This window comes from Pan paniscus, chromosome 16, assembly GCF_029289425.2.
Source record: "Pan paniscus chromosome 16, NHGRI_mPanPan1-v2.0_pri, whole genome shotgun sequence".
NCBI lineage: Eukaryota > Metazoa > Chordata > Mammalia > Primates > Hominidae > Pan > Pan paniscus.
In genome coordinates, this window is record NC_073265.2 from 56495521 (window position 1) to 56514603 (window position 19083).

Consider the following 19083-nt stretch of genomic DNA (forward strand, 5'->3'; position numbering starts at 1 on the left):
AGTTGTGAAAAGGTTAGTCCCTAAATACTGAAAGTAGATTATACTCTCCAGTGGAAAGGGACTTTGTAGCATGGTAGTATTTAAAGGTTAAAACTGTGCAACATTAGAGTTGACTTTACAGACAAATGTCAGGAAACTCATATCTGAGATTCCCTGTGTAATCATACCCCAGTCTTCTGGTGCAAGTTTATGCAGTATTTGTTGCAGTTTATATGACAGGTCGATCACTGGAGTAGTATGGACTTGCTGAGGTAAGAGTCACTGGAGTAGTATAGACTTGCTGAGGGAAGAGTAACTGGATTGAGTTAAAGCAACATACTGCTTTAACAATAGTACAGAGATTCTGGGTTGCTTACAACATTTAATTACCTCTTCCTGACACACCCCTTTTCTCTGGTTACACTCTAAATTCGCATTTCCACATGCTCTTAAGCTTTTTATATCACAGTGGAAACATTTTAAAGCTGAAGCAGAGGAAATCCAACCCAGTCCTCCTCTTTTTCCTCAAGTTTACTTTCTCCCAATAGTCATCTGGAATTGGTCACCACAGCTTCATCTTAAAATAATTGGGGAAAGTCAGCGGGCAGGGGGGTTGGGAGGGGGGTCTCTGCTTGCTTTTAGAAGACCTTACAATGCAGTCAGACACACACACAAGAACATAAAGAAGCCATCAGGAAAGGGAGAGAGAATATGGAGAAGGGTTTTATAAAGATTAAGCAGGAAACATCAGCCTCTAAGTTTTATGGGCTGCATGCAAAGACCACTTTGTCAATCCTAGTGGCACAGCTGATGGACAATTCCTACCTATATTTTAGAGGGGTAGGGCACTTCTCTGAATTCCATTGCTAGTTCTAAATATACCCCTAAAGCAGTGGTTCTCTATGGGGATGTGATTCTCCCCAATCCTGCCAAGGGGACAAAGGTCAACACCTTTAGACATTTTTGGTAATCACAATAGGGGGATGCCACTAGCATCTAGTGAGTAGAGGTCAAAAATACTGCTAAACATCCATCCTACAACGCACAAGACAGCCCCACAAGACAAGGAATTGTCTGGGCCAAAAGATCAACAGTGCCGAAGCTGAGATACCCTGATCTACAGCAAAGAAACCTTATGGAATTTACTTAGCTGTATTCATGAAACAAAATAAAAGTTCTGGAATGCAAAATTGGTTTTATTCTTTCTTGAAGAGCTGTAACTAGTCATTACAGTCAGGCATCACAACCTCCTACCCCAGATAAAAATATCTTCCATTTATATCTAATAAAATCTATCTCTGATAAAGTCTATCTCAAGTGTCTTCTTTGATTATTAACCATAAAAATTATTGGCAATTAACCTTAGAAACTTTGAAAATAATCTATGAATGGTAGATTTCTAGAAGAATTCATAAGCCTAAACAGGACAATTACGAGATAAAAATAATTTTCATATTCAAATGGTAATTTTTCATAAACAAATTAGCATGAAGTAATAAAACCTTACAAGAAATGTCAATGCTCAGGATGACAACATCTGCAGTAGATGTTAATTTACTCTAAAAAAAGACAAACATGTTTGAGATGAATTTCCCAAAACAGAATAAGTTTAATGAATAATGAAGAACATTCATTCTGTAGCCCCTGTACTCAAGTATTGAAAATAAGCTTGATCTGTTAGAAAATATCAGAAAGCTAACAGATCCAACGTCCCAGCATCCGAAGGAGGGTAAAATCATTATTGGGCAACAGATGGTCAATGAATCATGGAAAACAAAAACACTAATAAGTAAGACATTATTGAAAGTAAACATTGTGTTTCAAGACACCATCAAGCAAAACAAAACCCAAGCCACAGAATAGGAGAAAATGTTTGCAAATTATATATCAATAAGGGACTTGTAACCAGAATATATAAGAACTTTTTCATTAATAAGAAGACCAGAAAAACAATTTAAAAGCGGGCAAAAAAGAGCCAGGCACGGTGGCTCATACCTGTAATCTCAGCACTTTGAGAGGCCAAAGTGGGCAGATTGCTTGAGTTCAGGAATGTGAGACAAGGCTGCCCAGCATGGTGAAACCCTGTCTCTACCAAAAATACAAAAAATTAGCTGGGTGTGGTGGCACACACCTGTAATGCCAGCTTCTTGGGAGGCTGAGGCACAAGAATTGCTTGAACCCCAGAGGCGGAGGCTGCAGTGAGCCGAGATCACACCACTGCACTCCAGCCTGGGCAAGAGAGTGCGACTCCGTCTTAAAAAAATAAAATAGTTAAAAAAAAAAAAGTGGGCAAAAAAGATTTGAATAGACATTTCACCAAAGAAGATATTAAAATGGACTATATGAACATGAAAAGATACTCAACATCATGAGTTATTAAGGAAATGCAAATCAAAACCACAATGAGATACTACTTCACATCCACTAAAATGGCTATAACAAAAAATACTGACAATAACAAGTATTGTTATTGTCCAAAGATACGGAGAAATTAGAATCCTCACTCATGGGAATATAAAATGGTGCAGCCACTCTGGAAGAAAACAGTTTGGCAGTTTCTTAAAATACCAAATATAAATTTACCATATGACCCAGCAATTCCACTCCCAGGCATCCACCCAAGAGAAATGAAAACAGATGTCCCATGAAAACTTGCACAAGAATGTTCATAACAGCATTATTCACAATAGCCAAAAAGTGGAAACAATCCAAATGTCCATCAACTGATGAATGGATAAACAAAATGTGGTATATCCATACAATGGAATATGAAGTACATGCTACAATATAGATGAACTTCAAAAACATTATGCTACGTGAAAGAAGCCAGACACAAAAGACCACATATTATGATTCCATTTATATAAAATGTGTAGAAAAGGCAAATCTATAATGACAAAAAGTACACTAGTGGTTTCATGGAGCTGAGGAGTGACTGCAAATAGTCACAAAGTTCCTTCTGGGATGATGGAAATGTTCTACAATCAGATTGTAATGATGGTTGCACAAATCCGTAAATGTATTAAAAAACACTGAATTATACAATTAAAACAGGCAGATTGTATACTACTTATATTCCAAAAAGCTGCTAAAAACCACAGAAACTGGGAGATACTGACCCCATTACTAATAAGGTAGGTGAGTGAGACACATAATATTTTAGGTACTTAGAACAATGGATGGCACATGTGAACAAATCTGGTCAATATTCATGGAATGAAGTTAACTTGTTTAAAGTCAGATCGCTTAAAAAAGGATAGAATTCAGTACTCAATCCACAGATTTTTTTTCCCCCACAGAAATCCTATACAACCCCAGGAAAATTCAGACAGAACAGCCACCCTATTACATCAAGATCACAGTGTTGTTTATTACCAAATGATCAAACATTTTCCTGATCTCAGCAGGCTGGAGTTTGATCCAAATACAGTGACACTTTTTTCCACTTCTGTGTCAAACCAGCCACCAGGTCTGTATGGAAAATTAAACTCTAAATAGGTTTTTGTTACTGAACCTAAAATATCATAAAGCCTCTTTAATAGTTTCACAACAGGCCAGGTGCGCTGGCTCACACCTGTAACCCCAGCACTTTGGGAGGCCTAGGTGAGTGGATCAGCTGAGCTCAGGAGTTCAAGACCAGCCTGAGCAACACGGTAAAACCCCTTCTCTACAAAAAATACAAATATTAGCCAGATGTGGTGGCATGAGCCTGTAGTCCCAGCTACTTGCGGTGGGGTCAGGGGGCTGAGGCAGGAGAATCACTTGAGCCCGGGAGGCGAAGGCTGCAGTGAGCCGAGATTGCACCACTGCACTCCAGCCTGCGTGACAGAGAAAGATCCTGTCTCAAAAAAAAAAAAAAAAAAAAATGAAAAAACAGTTTCACAACTGTCCTGGTCCATCTTAATCTATATCAATATTGATTCTTGAATAAGAAACGTATTTGTGGTATGTGTGTGTACTGGCTCCAACATAAATACAATGTTATGCCCAAATTTAAAACAATTTTCATACCTTTGAGAGATGAAGCCTGCTAGACTTCCTGGGTCGAGTGGGGACTAGCTAAAGGATTGTAAACACACCAATCAGCACTCTGTAAAAACACACCAATCAGCACTCTGTGTCTAGCTAAAGGATTGTAAATGTACCAATCAGCACTCTGTAAAAACACACCAATCAGCACTCTGTGTCTAGCTAAAGGATTGTAAATGCACCAATCAGTACTCTGTAAAATGGACCAATCAGTGCTCTGTAAAATGGACCAATCAGCAGGATGTAGGCGGGGCCAAATAAGAGAATATAAAGCTGGCCACCGAGCCAGCGGCAGCAACCTGCTCAGGTCCCCTTCCATGCTGTGGAAGCTTTGTTCTTTCGCTCTTCAAAATAAATCTTGCTGCTGCTCACTCTTTCGGTCCACACTACCTTTATGACCTGTAACACTCACCAGGAGGGTCTGCAACTTTATTCCTGAAGTCAGTGAGACCACGAACCCACTGGGAGGAACAAACAACTCTGGATGCGCCACCTTTAAGAGCTGTAACACTCACTGTGAAGGTCTGCGGCATCACTCCTGAAATCAGCGAGACCACAAACCCACCAGAAAGAAGAAACTCCAGACACATCTGAACATCTGAAGGAACAAACTCCAGACACACCATCTTTAAGAACTGTAACACTCACCACGAGGGTCTGTGGCTTCATTCTTGAAGTCAACGAGACCAAGAACCCACCAGAAGGAACCAATTCCGGACACATTTTGGCGACCATGAAGGGACTATCGCCAAGCGGTGAGTACCATCAGACCCCTTTCGCTTGCTATTCTGTTCTATTTTTCCTTAGAATTTGGGGGCTAAACACCGGGCACCTGTCGGCCAGTTAAAAGTGACTAACGCGGCCGCCAGACTAAAGACATGGGTGTCAGGCTTTCTAGGAAAGGGCTCTCTAACAACCCCAAACTCTTCGGAGTTGGGAGCGTTGGTTTGCCTGGAACCAGCTTCCACTTTTCCTGCACTTCTGGGCTGAGCCAAGGGTCGACAGAGAGGAAAGCCATTCAGCTCTGGGGTCCTGACAACAAGTTGGTTGACCCTGCGGCCGTGAGCAGAACTCTCAAAGTTAAGTTGCCCAAGCGAGACTCACCCATCTATCCTATCTATCTTGACCCTTGCCTCCTGGGTCCTAATGCCTGTCAGACAAACTTTCTCTTGCCTCTCTTCTGTGAGGCTAGTCCCGCTTCTAAAAACTACTGTCTCTGGTGCTTTCCTAGTTTCTCCTATAAGAATGATTTCTAGTATAAACTCCAGGATCCTATTCCCTTCTTTAGGCACTAGGGCTCACCAATCGGAAAGACATTTTTTGCCCAAAGCCCCCATCGGGGGTGGGGGGACTATCTTATCTGGAATTTTAGGATCCCTCCTCAGACTAGCAGGCCTAACAAAATATATTCCTGAAGCTAGGATATGGGGAGCTCAGAAATGATATCCTCCCTATCCATATGATGAGAAGTGAGGACAAAAGGCATCACTCTTCCAACTCTGGAGATCCCTTCCCTCCCTCAGGGTATGGCCCTCCAGTTCATTTTTGGGGCACAACATCTTTATAGGACAGAGGTAAAGTCTCAACACTAACAGGAGAATGCTTAAGACTCTAACAGGTTTTCAAGAATGTGTCAGTAAGGGCCACTAAATCTGACCTTCCTCGGTCCTCTTTGTGGTCTAGGAGGACAGGCAAGGGTGCAGGTTTTCAAGAATGCGTCAGTAAGGGCCACTAAATCTGACCTTCCCCGGTCCTCCTTGTGGTCTAGGAGGAAAACTAGTGTTTCTGCTGCTATGTTGGTGAGCGCAACTATTCCCATCAGTAGGGTCCAGGGACCGTTGCACGTTCTTGGGCAAGAGGTGTTTCTGCTGCTGTGTCGGTGAGTGCAACTATTCCGATCAGCAGGGTCCAGGGACCGTTGCGGGTTCTTGGGCGGGGAAGAGGGGAACAAACCAACGCGGTTTTGTCTTTCAGATGGGAAACACTCACCCTTTAAATGCATCCTAAGCCATTGGGACCAATTTGACCCACAAACCCTGAAAAAGAGGTGGCTCATTTTTTTCTGCATTACAGCTTGGCCCCAATATTCTCTCTCTGATGGGGAAAAATGGCCACCTGAGGGAAGTATAAATTACAATACTACCCTGCAGCTTGACCTTTTCTGTAAGAGGGAAGGTAAATGGAGTGAAATACCTTATGTCCAAGCTTTCTTTTCATTGAAGAATACACAACTATGCAAAGCTTGCAATTTACATCCCACAGGAGGACCTCTCAGCTTACCCCCATATCCTAGCGTTCCTATAGCTCCGCTTCCTATTAATGATCAGCCTCCTCTAATCTCCCCGACCCAGAAGGAAACAAGCAAAGAAATCTCCAAAGGACCACGAAAAACCCCGGGCTATCGGTTATGTCCCCTTCAAGCTATAGAGGGAGGGGACTTTGGCCCAACCCGGGTACATGTCTCCTTCTCCCTCTCTGATTTAAAGCAGATCAAGGCAAACCTGGGGAAGTCTTCAGATGATCCTGATAGGTACACAGATGGCCTACAGGGTCTAGGGCAAACCTTTGACCTCACTTGGAGAGATGTCATGCTATTAAATCAAACCCTGGCCTTTAATGAAAAGAATGTGGCTTTAGCTGCAGCCCAAGAGTTTGGAGATAACTGGTATCTTAGTCAAGTCAATGAGAGAATGACAGCCAAAGAAAGGGACAAATTCCCTACCAGTCAGCAAGCTGTCCCCAGTATGGATCCCCACTGGGACCTCAACTCAGATCATGGGGACTGGAGTCACAAACATCTGTTGACCTGTGTTCTAGAAGGACTAAGGAGAATTAGGAAAAAGCCCATGAATTATTCAATGATGTCCACCATAACTCAGGGAAAGGAAGAAGACCCTTCTGCCTTCCTCGAGCAGCTACAGGAGGCCTTAAGAAAATATACTCCCCTGTCACCCGACTCACTTGTGGGTCAATTGATCCTAAAAGATAAGTTTATTACCCAATCAGTCGCAGATACCAGGAAAAAGCTCCAAAAGTGAGCCCTGGGCCCTGAACAAAATCTGGAGGCATTATTAAACCTGGCAACCTCAGTGTTCTATAATAGGGACCAAGAGGAACAGGCCCAAAAGGAAAAGCGAGATCAGAGAAAGGCCAGAGCCTTAGTCAGAGCCCTCAGACAAACAAACCTTGGTGGTTCAGAGAGGACAGAAAATGGAGCAGGCCAATCACTTGGTGGGGCTTGTTATCAGTGTGGTGTGTGAGGACACTTTTAAAAAGATTGTCCAATGAAGCTGCCCCCTCACCCATGTCCACTATGCCAAGGCAATCACTGGAAGGTGCACTGCCCCAGAGGACAAAGGTTCTCTGGGCCAGAAGCCACCAACCAGATGATCCAACAACACAACTGAGGGTGCCTGGGGCAAGCACCAGCTCATGTCATCACTCTCACTGAGCCCCAGGTACATTTAACCATTGACGGCCAGGAAATTGACTTTCTCATGGACAGTGGCGTGGCCTTCTCAATGTTAATCTCCTGTCCCAGACAACTGTCCTCAAGGTCCACTACCATCCAAGGAATCCTGGGACAGCCTATAACCAGGTATTTCTCCCACCTCCTCAGTTGTAATTGGGAGACTTTGCTACAGATAGTAAGTATGCTTATCTAATCCTACATGCCCATGATGCAATATAGAAAGAAAGGGAGCTCCTAACTTTTGGGGGAACCCTCATTAAATATCATAAGGAAACCATGGAGTTATTGCACGCAGTGCAAAAACCCAAAGAGGTGGCAGTCTTACACTGCTGAAGCCATGAAAAGGGGAAGAAGAGGGGAGAACAGCAGCATAAGTGGCTGGCAGAGGCAGGGAAAGGCCAGCAGAAAGGAGAGAAAGAGACAGAAAGTCAGAGAGAGAGAGAGAGAGGAAGAGAAGAGACAAAGAAGGAGTCAAAGAGAGACAGAGAGAAGAAGAGACAGAGGCAGAAAGTCAAAGAGAGAAAGAGACAGACAAAGGGAGTCAGAAAGAAAGAGAGAGAGACAAAGTCAAAGACAGAAGGAAAGAGAGAAAGAGAGAAAGTCAGAGAAAGAGAGGAAGAAACAGACAAAGAGAAGGAAACAGAGAGAAGAAGAGACAGAGAGGCAGAAAGTCAAAGAGAGAAGGAAAGAGAGGAAGAGACAGAGACAAAGAATAAGTCAAAGAGAGAAAAAGAGAAAAGTAGTAAAGAAAAAAGTGTACCCTATTCCTTTAAAAGCCACGGTAAATTTAAAACCTATAATTGATAATTCAAGGTCTTCTCCATAACCCTATAACACTCCAATACCACCTTGTTGTCAGTGTAAACAAGGGTGTAGCTCGAAAGCACTGAGGCCACTGAAAACCCATAGCCTTCCTATCAAAAATCCTTAACCCAGCAGGTTTCCTAACAGGGGATCTAAAGCTTAATTAATTACTATACAAAGGTCTGACCAGACCTAGGAAGAACTCCCTTCAGGACAGGATAATAGATGGTTCCTCCAGGGCGATTAAGGGAAAAAGACACAACGGGTATTCAGTAAGTGATAAGGAAACTCTTGCAGAAGCAAAGTTAGGAAAATTGCCTAACAATTGGTCTGCTTAAACGTGCAGAGTTGTTTGCATTGTTTGCACTCAGCCAAACCTTAAAGTACTTACAGTATCAGGAAGGAGCCATCTATACCAATTCTAAGTTAATATGGACTGAACGAGGTCTTATTAATAGCAAAGAATAATTGAAATCCCAAACTTACAAGGTTTTCAACAAAAGTAAAGTTTGCTAAAAGTTAACAATGTAACATGTATTATCCTACTATCACATACTCTCAAAGGATTTCTCAGACAGTTTGCAAGAAATAATGATATCTATCCTTAACAATCCCAAATAGACTCTTTGGCAGCAGTGACTCTCCAAAACCGCAAGGCCTAGACCTCCTCACTGCTGAGAAAGGAGAATTCTACACCTTCTTAGGGGAAGAGTGTTTTTTTACACTAACCAGTCAGGGATAGTATGAGATGCTGCCTGGCATTTACAGAAAAAGGCTTCTGAAATCAGACAACGCCTTTCAAACTCTTATACCAACCTCTGGAGTAGGGCAACATGGCTTCTCCCCTTTCTAGGTCCTGTGACAGCCATCTTGCTATTACTTGCCTTTGGACCCTGTATTTTTAGCCTCCTTGTCAAATTTGTTTCCTCTAGGATCAAGGCCATCAAGCTACAGATGGTCTTACGAATGGAACCCCAAATGAGCTCAACTAACAACTTCTACCGAGGACCCCTGGACCAACCCATTGGCCCTTTCACTGGCCTAAAGACTTCCCCTCCAGAGGACACTACAACTGCAGGGCCCCTTCTTCGCCCCTATCCAGCAGGAAGTAGCTAGTCATTGCCCAATTCCCAACAGCAGTTGGGGTGGCCTGTTTAGAGGGGGGATTGAGAGGTGAAGCCAGCTGGACTTCCTGGGTTGAGTGGGGACTAGCTAAAGGATTGTAAACACACCGATCAGCACTCTGTAAAAACACACCAATCAGCACTCTGTGTCTAGCTAAAGGATTGTAAATGCACCAATCAGCATTCTGTAAAATGGACCAATCAGCAGGATGAGGGTGGGGCCAAATGAGGGAATAAAAGCTGGCCACCCAAGCCAGCAGCAGCAACCCGTTCGGATCCCCTTCCACGCTGTGGAAGCTTTGTTCTTTTGCTCTTTACAATAAATCTTGCTGCTGCTCACTCTTTGGGTCCGTACTACCTTTATGAGTTGTAACACTCACTGTGAGGGTCTGCAGCTTCATTCCTGAAGTCAGCAAGACCAAGAACCCACTGGGAGGAACAAACAACTCCGGACACACCACCTTTAAGAGCTGTAACACTCACTGCGAAGGTCTGCAGCTTCACTCCTGAAGTCAGCGAGACCACGAACCCACCAGAAGGAAGAAACTCCGGACACTCACAACGAGGGTTCACGGCTTCATTCTTGAAGTCAATGAGACCAAGAACCCACTGGAAGGAACCAATTCCAGACACACCTTGACCTTATAAAAAATGATTTTATATCAGATTGCATTATTTGTTGAGTGTCATTATTTGTTGAGGAATTACTGGGGCATATTCCTTAAGAGAAAAGGCAGTAAGTTGTTTAAGCCAAATGACCACTGCATACTTTCTAGATTTTTACCTTTTGCCATACAAAAACAAAGCAGTTAAATGGTCCAGAAATAAAAGTCTGATTCTAAACATGCTCAGAACCCTCCAGGATGATAAAATATTTTCTGTATCATAAGTGGTTTTGTACAATATGGGCTGATGTGTAATACTGTTCCACTGGTATTTCTCCTCCTACTCTCTGCCACCCCCTCATTTACGGTATGCCATTTAAGGAAAGGACACCTTATAATCATTTCACACATCAACAATATCTAAAAGACTAGTCTAAAACTTCGCACGAAAAGTCAAATTCTCTACTCTACAAGTAAGGAAACAAACTGCATACCAATAGAGTCATTTTCAATTATTATTTAACTTATCACACTTTATCTACTAAGGCTTCAACTACCATCAAAAAATAAACTAATTGTAAACTGATTTTGAGAGCCATAGTTTTCATTTTAATAGTAAAATCACCTACTGCAATTTCTCCTACTGCTACCTGCACTCTGAATCCACACAGTCTAGTTGCTAAGTTGACCATATTTTACATGTATAGAACTGGAATTGAATCTTAGCTCCCCAGCTTTTGGGAACTGAACAACTTTGGGAAACCACAGCTTTACTGAACTTTAACTTCACATACACACATACTGGAATGTAATGTGGACATGTTTTTTTTAAGTCCCTTTGGGTCTGGAGAAAGTATGAACATTTATGCTTCTCCTCCTCTTTAGATTGATGACAACCTCCCTCTTTTAATAAACATAAAAATCAATCCTTCTTTTAATGTTGGTTGAAAAAATGTGAATATATTAAGTATCATAGCTAAAAACAATCAGTTCCCTCACCCCAGTCATCAGTTGAAATCACTGCCCTCATCTGACCATCTACTGAATCACTCTGTGATGACAACTCTAGGCCCTTGTGGTACATCTTGCTGGCCCAATCTTCCATTCTTCGAAGAAAATAAAGACATGGAAATATACAATCCAATCAAAGGCAGAATCCTCTTACCACAACAAAATAAGTAACTTTGCTTAAGTAAAAATTACTTATTCCCAGAGTAAACCAAAGAGTGCACTCAAAATACTTAAAGAAGCTACAGAAAAACACACATTTGAAGACTCAAGCTTTTATCCCCATTCTGTTGCTAGACAATGGTGTCAAAGCAGCACAATAGCCTCTACCTTTGAAATAACAATGTTCTCTTTAGTAAATTACTTCAAGATACTTTTGCAAGTATAGGAGTCTGACAGACCTAGAAACAAATTCCCAATCTTGCAGAAGAATGCATGTTTTCCAAAGAAGCAATGTCATGAATATGGCTGGCTTTCCTGTGTAACTCTCCAAGGCCTAGTTTATCCATTATATAATTGTGCTTTCTGGTTTTGCAGTTTCAGAAACCTGAGGACCGGAGGGTTATTTCTATGGGTAAATGCATGTGAATTTCAAACACAAAAGGTTAAATTTTCTACTCCACAACTAAATTTTCTACTCCATCTACTGCAACCTTAAAATAAGGCTTGATTCCTAAGTTTTCAAAAACTAAAAGAGAAAAAACATTAAGTCAAGTTAAGAAGCGTTATATAAATCTTGCATAAAAATAAGTAACATAATAACCCAGAATTTTTTTTTTTTAAGACCGGGTCTCACTCTGTCACCCACGCTGGAGTGCAGTGGCGTGATCTGAGCTTACTAGAACCTCCACCTCCCGGGTTCAAGAAATCCTCCTGCCTCAGCCTCCCGAGTAGCTCAGATTACAGGTTGCGCACCACCACACCTGGCTAATTTCTGCATTTTTAGTAGAGATAGGGTTTCACTATGTTGGCCAGGCTGCTCTCGAACTCCTGACCTCAGGTGATCAGCCCCCCCTCGGACTCCCAAAGTGCTGGGATTACAGGTGTGAGCCACCATGCCTGGCCAATAACACAGAATTTTACATCTAGAAGAGATGTTAGAAATGATCTCAAATAACCCTTTATTTTTAATGTTAATCCTGTACGGTAAGAATCACCAATACATAGCATCTCTGAGTTCACTCAATTGAGAAAATAAAAATCCAGACACTGTTAGACTACCTATCAGGTATGCATAATGCTCTTTTTTAATATGTATTTAATTTAATACACATATTAAATAATGCTCCATTTATTGGTTTCGATGGCAACAATTTTTTTCCCCTCCATTCAGAATTAAGACTTTAATCATCCCAAGTGGCAATGTGAGCATATTTTAAAACCGTTTAGGGGTTAGTCGTCTCTCTCATTGCTTACACCAGTGCCACCACCTTAAATTAAAATAGTTCTGACTGCTAAGGAATCTCAACACATGACATTCACACATTCCTATGCATATAAATCCTGAATTTGAACATATGCTCCAGCACCTGGGCAAGTCATTTAGTATTTCCAAAGCACAGTTTCTTCATCTGCAAAATGGACACAACCTACCTTCACAGGGATACAAAGACCAAACTAAATGTGAAAACATGTTTGGGAAGAGTACAGATATACATATAAATGCTTGCTATGATTATAAGAGCTCTAAAGTTCTACATTTCACTAAAAGGAAGAATTTTGTTCAGATGTAGAAACTGAATGAACTACAGTTGCTGAGTTGGCATTACATACTTTAAAACCAAACAAGTTTCCAGGGACTTTTCTATCCAAAGTTCCTTCTAGGGAAGTAGAGTAAGATGTTAAAACTTACATATCTTCATTTTAATATTTTCACAGGTGGAGCATACACTTTCTTTCTTTCTTTTTTTTCTTTACTGGAGACTTTGAGGCAGGGTCCCACTGTCACCCAGGGTGGTGTGCAGTGGCATGATCTCGGCTCACTGCAACCTCTGCCTGCTGGGTTCAAGTGACCCTCCTGCCTCAGCCACCTGAGTAGCTAGGACTATAGGCACGCACCACCGTGCCCAGCTAATTTTTGAATTTTTAGTAGAGACGGGGTTTCTCCATGTTGGCCAGGCTGGTTTCGAACTCCTGACCTCAAGTGATTTGTCTGCCTTAAACTCCCAAAGTGCTGGGATTACAGGCGTGAGCTACCATGCCTGGCACATGGAGGATACACTTTCTACATTCCTCTCAAGGGCAGGAACAGTATCTTAGGCATTATTTTAGCTGCAGTAACTGGAACAGAGACTGTCTCTGTGTTTAATAAATATTCATCAGAATATACTTTTCCAGAATAAAGTAAAACTTTTGTAAAATATATGTGAGGTGGAAAGAGCTCTGGCCATGGAGTAGATATTTGCTCTCATATCGTGTATTACAAGTCCCTCAAGCATCCTGAGGCTTCATTTCCCTTTAAAAAATTTACCCTGTCGCCGGGTGCGGTGGCTCATGCTTGTAATTAATCCCAGCACTTTGGGAGGCTGAGGCGGGCAGATCGTGAGGTCAAGAGATGGAGACCATCCTGGCTAACACAGTGAAACCCCGTCTCTACTAAAAAATACAAAAAATTACCCGAGCTTGGTGGTGGGCGCCTGTAGTCCCAGCTACTCAGGAGGCCGAGGCAGGAGAATGGCGCGAGCCCAGGAGGCGGAGCTTGCAGTGAGCCGAGATCGTGCCACTGCACTCCGGCCCAGGCAACAGAGCGAGACTCCGTCTCAATAATTAAAATAAAATAAAATAAAATAAAATAAAATAAAAAATCTACCCTGTCAGTAATGCCCCTTTTATCCGATGTCAGACATCCACCCAGAATACTGCAAATAAGGCCTTTGAGTGACAAAAAGAAAAAGTTTCTAATGAAGTCCATGCATGCACTTTATGCATAGTAGAGGCCTACTGATTCTTATTTTAAGTGCGTGCGTGTGTGTGTGTGTGTGTGTGTGTGTGTGTGTGTGTATTTGAGACAGGGTCTCACTCTGTCACCTAGGCTGGAGGGCAGTAGCACCATCACAACTCACTACAGCCTCGATCTCCCAGGCTCAAGCAATCCTCCCACCTCAGCCTCCCAAGGAGCTAGGACGACAGGCACATACCACTATGCCCGGCTAATTTGTTAACATTTTTATTTTTATTTTGTAGAGACTAGGTCTCCCTATGTTGCCCAGGCTGGTCTTGAACTCCTGTGCTCAAGTGATCCTCCCGTCCTGGCCTCCCACAGTGTTGGAATTCCAAGCATGCACCACTGCATTTGGACTGTTTTAAGAATAATTCTAATAAGCTGTTATTTGGTTATATTTCCCACTGGTGGTTAAAAGCACTAAGATAGATCAGATGTCCAAAGAAAGAGAAATTGGAGAACCCTAAAGGTTTCTCTCGCTGATACATGAAGTAGAACCAAACTTTCCCAAAAAGGTAGATCCAATTCAATCCAAAACTATTCCACGGCCTAATATCACCGAACACTTGACAAAATATTATGTGGGCTCCATCTCTTACCTCAAAATTAGAGTCAACCTGTGATTAATTTAATCCCAGCTTTAATTACAGTCAAAGAATGAATGCTCAGCAAATACTTCATTTTAACGCTATCCACTGCTACCCTATTCACAACCTTGGAAGAAATGATAAGCCCTCTTTTATGGTTCACTTTTCCTTATTCAAGTAATCTGCTCACTAGCTGTTCTTCTTTTATTTTTTACTACATGACAGTAACGAGCTGCAATGGAAAGGTCATCTGATCTTAACCCGAACTGGAATTATCTAAGAGCATTTTATATACAGAGATAAAATGGATTATTTTACAGAATTAATTTTACCCCCAATAATGCTAATACACTTTACAGAAGTACAATGTTACTATTTGCTAACTACAGGTAATCAGCTACTTCAAGGCAGGGACCATGTTTGCCGATTGGGATCATTAAAGCACACAACAGAGCACCATAGCATTTAGAATAATTAATATTCCTGAGATTGTCTTGAAAAGACTTCCATGTATCGCTAATAGGATTCCTAATGCATGTAAGTCTTTTGGAAAGTTAGTTACATCTTTAAGAATCTTGAGCAAATTCTGGTTTATTCACTAGATAGATATATGTGAGAAACTAATTTTTGATAAATCTGAGGATAAGAACTGTGTATTTAAAAAATTTTTAAAAACAGAAAAAATTGTGTATTAAATGTAATTACAATTATTTCTTTTTAAGAAACTGCAATGGAAAAAAAGACTGGAAAGAAATGTTAGCAGTATTTGTAGTTGGGTAATGAGACTATGGCTATTTTCTTTTCTCTGTATGCTAAATTTTACTTAGTATGCACTAGTTTTACAATGAAACAATTAAAGAAAAAAGAGGAAGGAAGGAAGAAAAGAAGGAAGAAAGGAGGGAAGGGAGGAAATAGGAAGGAGCACTGCTTAAAGGTAAGAAAATGGCCTAATTAGACCAGTTAGTAACCACTTAGTTAAATGCTATAATTAAGCTTTTACCCTAGCAAGGAACTTTCTAAGTGATCACAAATGATAACTAAGTCATATAATATCTGCACTGAAGGGACATCTTACCTAATTCTGTCATTTGACAGGTGTAGCAAAGAAATTATAATTATACAATGCTTTACAGTTTACAAAGTGAGCCCTTTAGTAGAGTTGGCTTATTATCCAGTCCCATGTTCTCTCTTTTAAGAGTTAGTAAGTCTGACAGCCATTATGAGGGTCTATAAGCAAAAGCACTAGCCCAATAATACCCAAAAACTCATGTTGGCGGAGAGCCCATGCCTCAGAAGAAAGGCGTGAATAACTAGAGTGGAGGGGACAAAGCTAGCAAGTCTTATAATGTACACATTAAGAAGCAGAATAAACTTCAGAGTAAATACGCAGAATAAACTTCAGAATTCAGAGTAAACACTCTCTCCCGGAGCAGCAAGGATAGCAACATCACGATATCAACAATTCCAGCACCTTACACTCCTGTAACCTAGCGCAATTTCCGGAGAGCCTTCAGTTTCATCTCAATGGATCCTCGCAAAAACCTGTGGGCTGGGCTGGGCAGAGCGGGAAATCAGTCTCACTTTACACAGGAAGCCGAAAGGAACGCCGAAGAAGGCCGAGTGGGCAGAAAAGCACGAGATTAAGAGCTAGGGGCAGCCACCTGGGGAGACTGGGCGCCTCCACTGACTGGAGGAAGAACGCAGGGCCCGCGGCGGGAACAAGGCCCAGAGAGGCTGTGGTGCTGGGTCCGTCGCCCGCCGAGGCTCAGGGGCCTTGGAGGTCGGCCCAGGCGCCTATCTACTCACGTTGGACCAGCTGGTCTCCAGAGAAGGCGGAGGAGCAGCTGGTGACCAACGCACAGGGTACGCCAGCAGCCATAGCTGCGCTCGCGAGCCGGTTCCGTCAGGCAGCCGCTTCCGCCTTGGGCTGCACCACGGCCGCCGGCGCGAGGGGGAGACAGGCCGGAGAGGGCGTTCTCGGAATGACCAGGCTGGCCTGACCCCGCCCCTAGACCCCCTTCCGCTCCCAGCGTGGAACAGGCCAGGTCGCGCGCGGTGTTGCCATGGGGACGAGCGGCTCCGGCTGAAGGTTTCAGTGCTTGGAAACCGCGCCTCCGCGGAGGTAGCCGTTCTCTGACCTAGCCATGGCACAGAACACTGAAAACCAGGACCCTGTCGGATCCATCTTAATCCAGGTGGGAAACGGGCTTCCCCCGGCCCTGCCCTGCCCGCCGCGCCACTTCCGAGCGAGGTCCCGCGCGCCGATTCACCGACGCTCACCCATTTGGTGCGCCGCCCCTAGACTCCCTCCAACTCGCGAGAGGCTCCCAAAAATGCCCACCCAGACCTCCCCCCACGGCCCAGCACACTCCCGGTGACTTACCCTGTAGGTTACGCCCCAGAAGCACGACTTTCTGCCTCTGGGAAAACTCTAAAACCGTTCACCCATAACCTTTACTTCAGAAAAATTCACCTCACGCTGAGGCATCATTTTTAAATGTTACATTCTGAAAAATATGAACCCATGACGTCGGGAGTGGAGGAGAGACAAATCGGACACTCTAGGAGGTGATAAGAAATTTGGAGACAAATTGAAATATGTGAATTGCTTTTCCTACCCCAGTTTTTTAGATCTAAATGTTCCTCGTTGGAGAACACACAGAAAAATCAAGATAACTTGGAATGAAAAAATGTGACATTTAAAAACTTAGTGAAAGACCTTTTTAATTTGAGAGGGGAAATGTCAAGAAAGTCTTGTCCAATACAGCTCAATTTGTAATAGTTGCACTCAGATGTTTCTGAAATGATTATAGCATTTTGTTTTCACATTTATGTGAGGTAACTTTAAGATATTTCCACATATATCATTGGTTTTAACTATCACATATATAATAGCTGCATTTGACTAAGTCTTGAAGTCATTTGTCTAAGGTCACTGTCAGGACTGTCACTCAGTTGGTCTGAAGTGGGTCTTACTCGTCAAAGGGATCTAATTTTTCTGGCAGAATTTTGATCTCTTACCTCCCATCTAGGAGTGACTTCCCTAAATGTACCTTTTCCCAAATACAAGCCCCTGAACTCACCAATTTCATAGACTTCCCCATTAAGAATCATACTTAATCTTACCTGATCTTTTCTCACCCTCACTTTCACCATCACGCAGCAATGAGTTTAGCCAAACTGCGAAGTCTGAGGGAACAGTCCACAAAAAACTGCCCTAACTTCAACACTCACTACCTGCAAGTTCAGGGGTCCCCAGAACCACCTCACTTCAGACCAGCTGGGTACAAACTTAGGGGCCCCATCACCACGCTCACATTCAATGATTCACTAGAACTATTCGCAGAGCTCAGGGAAGTGCTGTGCTCACATCTCCAGTTTTATTATAGTGAAAGCATACAAATTAATCAGCCAAGGGAAGAGATGAATAGGACAGAGTCCAGGAGGGGTCCAAACATAGAGCTTTTGGTCATCTTATCCCTGTGGAGTCATGGACGTCATTACCTGCATTACTTCCTCCCAGCCACAATATGTGACAATATGCATAGAATATTGCAACTAGAGAAGCTTATCTGAGGCTTTGATGTCCAGAGTTTTTACTGGGGCTCAATCTCACACTGCCCTTGTGGTTGACCATTAATCTCCAGCCCCTCCTGAATACTTTTAGTCTCCCACTGCTCCAGAGGTCTGAGCTGATACAGCGTGGATCAAAACACCCATTATAAATCATGTTGATAGACTGTCTGGTGGCCAAAGCCCACAGACAAAGACACTTCTATCAGGCAGGACATCCCAGGCGCCTAGAGATCACCTCCCAGTAGCCAGGAGCGAAGACTGGACCCCTCTTTGGGTAAGGTTAATTCTTTGCTGCACGTACCCACTCTTTTTATAGATTCCAAATAATTAGAACAATAATGGAGACTCTTACCTAGGATACAACATTATAGTAATAGATAACTGTTGACACTGACTTGTGAGATGGGTCAGAAGAGCTAATAGTCATATCCATGTTGATCTGCACCCCTACTTGTTTAAAAGGATTCCTATGGACATATCAAGTAAAGGGCTGTGTAGAGGAAGAGAGCCTACCTGTTAACCAGATTATTAAGACTGATTCCTGTATAGTATAAAATTATATTCTCTACATGTAGAATATGTATAGTGAGGAAATTTGGAAGACTTTCCCTACTTTCTTAGTGAATCCTGAGAATGTGTGAGTATGTAGCACCACCCAACTGTGCCAACGTGGATTCCACTTCTATTTGGGGCTATGATTTATTTCCCTCAGACAGGCTACCAATAATTAATGTGTCTAGTGGAAAGCACTTGATAGGGAGTCAGAATACTGAGATCTGACCATGACTTTGACAGTCTCACAAGTAGTGACTTTGAGCTAGGCACTCATCTCTCTGGATCTCACTTTCCTCTTCCATAGGACATATAGTTTGGATTAGGTTCACTTCTGACTCTAAATTGTCCCAATTTCCCCAGGCTACATCATTTACTGTAAAAGTAGACTTCCTTTGTTGTTAGC

General features: G+C 42.5%; 2 protein-coding genes across 33 annotated transcripts in view; one reads left to right on the forward strand and one right to left on the reverse strand.

The window, feature by feature from the left end:
* Positions 1–16982, reverse strand: part of AAGAB (alpha and gamma adaptin binding protein) — a 57576-nt gene extending 40594 nt beyond the window's left edge. Inside the window, exon 1 of one of the 5 annotated variants that reach the window (XM_034939001.3) lies at positions 16933–16982. Coding sequence is in view for 1 of the 5 variants with exons in the window: in XM_003828006.4 (XP_003828054.1) it covers positions 16356–16428 (73 nt within the window). In the remaining 4 variants the exon portion in view is untranslated. Of the gene's footprint in view, positions 1–16020; positions 16161–16210; positions 16496–16932 lie in introns of those variants that run through there. The other 4 variants (XM_003828006.4, XM_008953345.4, XM_014341505.3 and 1 more) reach the window with 4 other exon arrangements.
* IQCH (IQ motif containing H) overlaps positions 16581–19083 on the forward strand; it is a 249328-nt gene continuing 246825 nt past the window's right edge. For 23 of the 28 annotated variants that reach the window (XR_008621113.2, XR_008621115.2, XR_008621116.2 and 20 more), the window contains exon 1: positions 16593–16744. Coding sequence is in view for 22 of the 28 variants with exons in the window: in XM_055098593.2 (XP_054954568.1) it covers positions 16694–16744 (51 nt within the window). In the remaining 6 variants the exon portion in view is untranslated. Of the gene's footprint in view, positions 16745–19083 lie in introns of all 28 variants that reach the window. The other 5 variants (XM_055098598.2, XM_055098603.2, XM_034939000.3 and 2 more) reach the window with 4 other exon arrangements.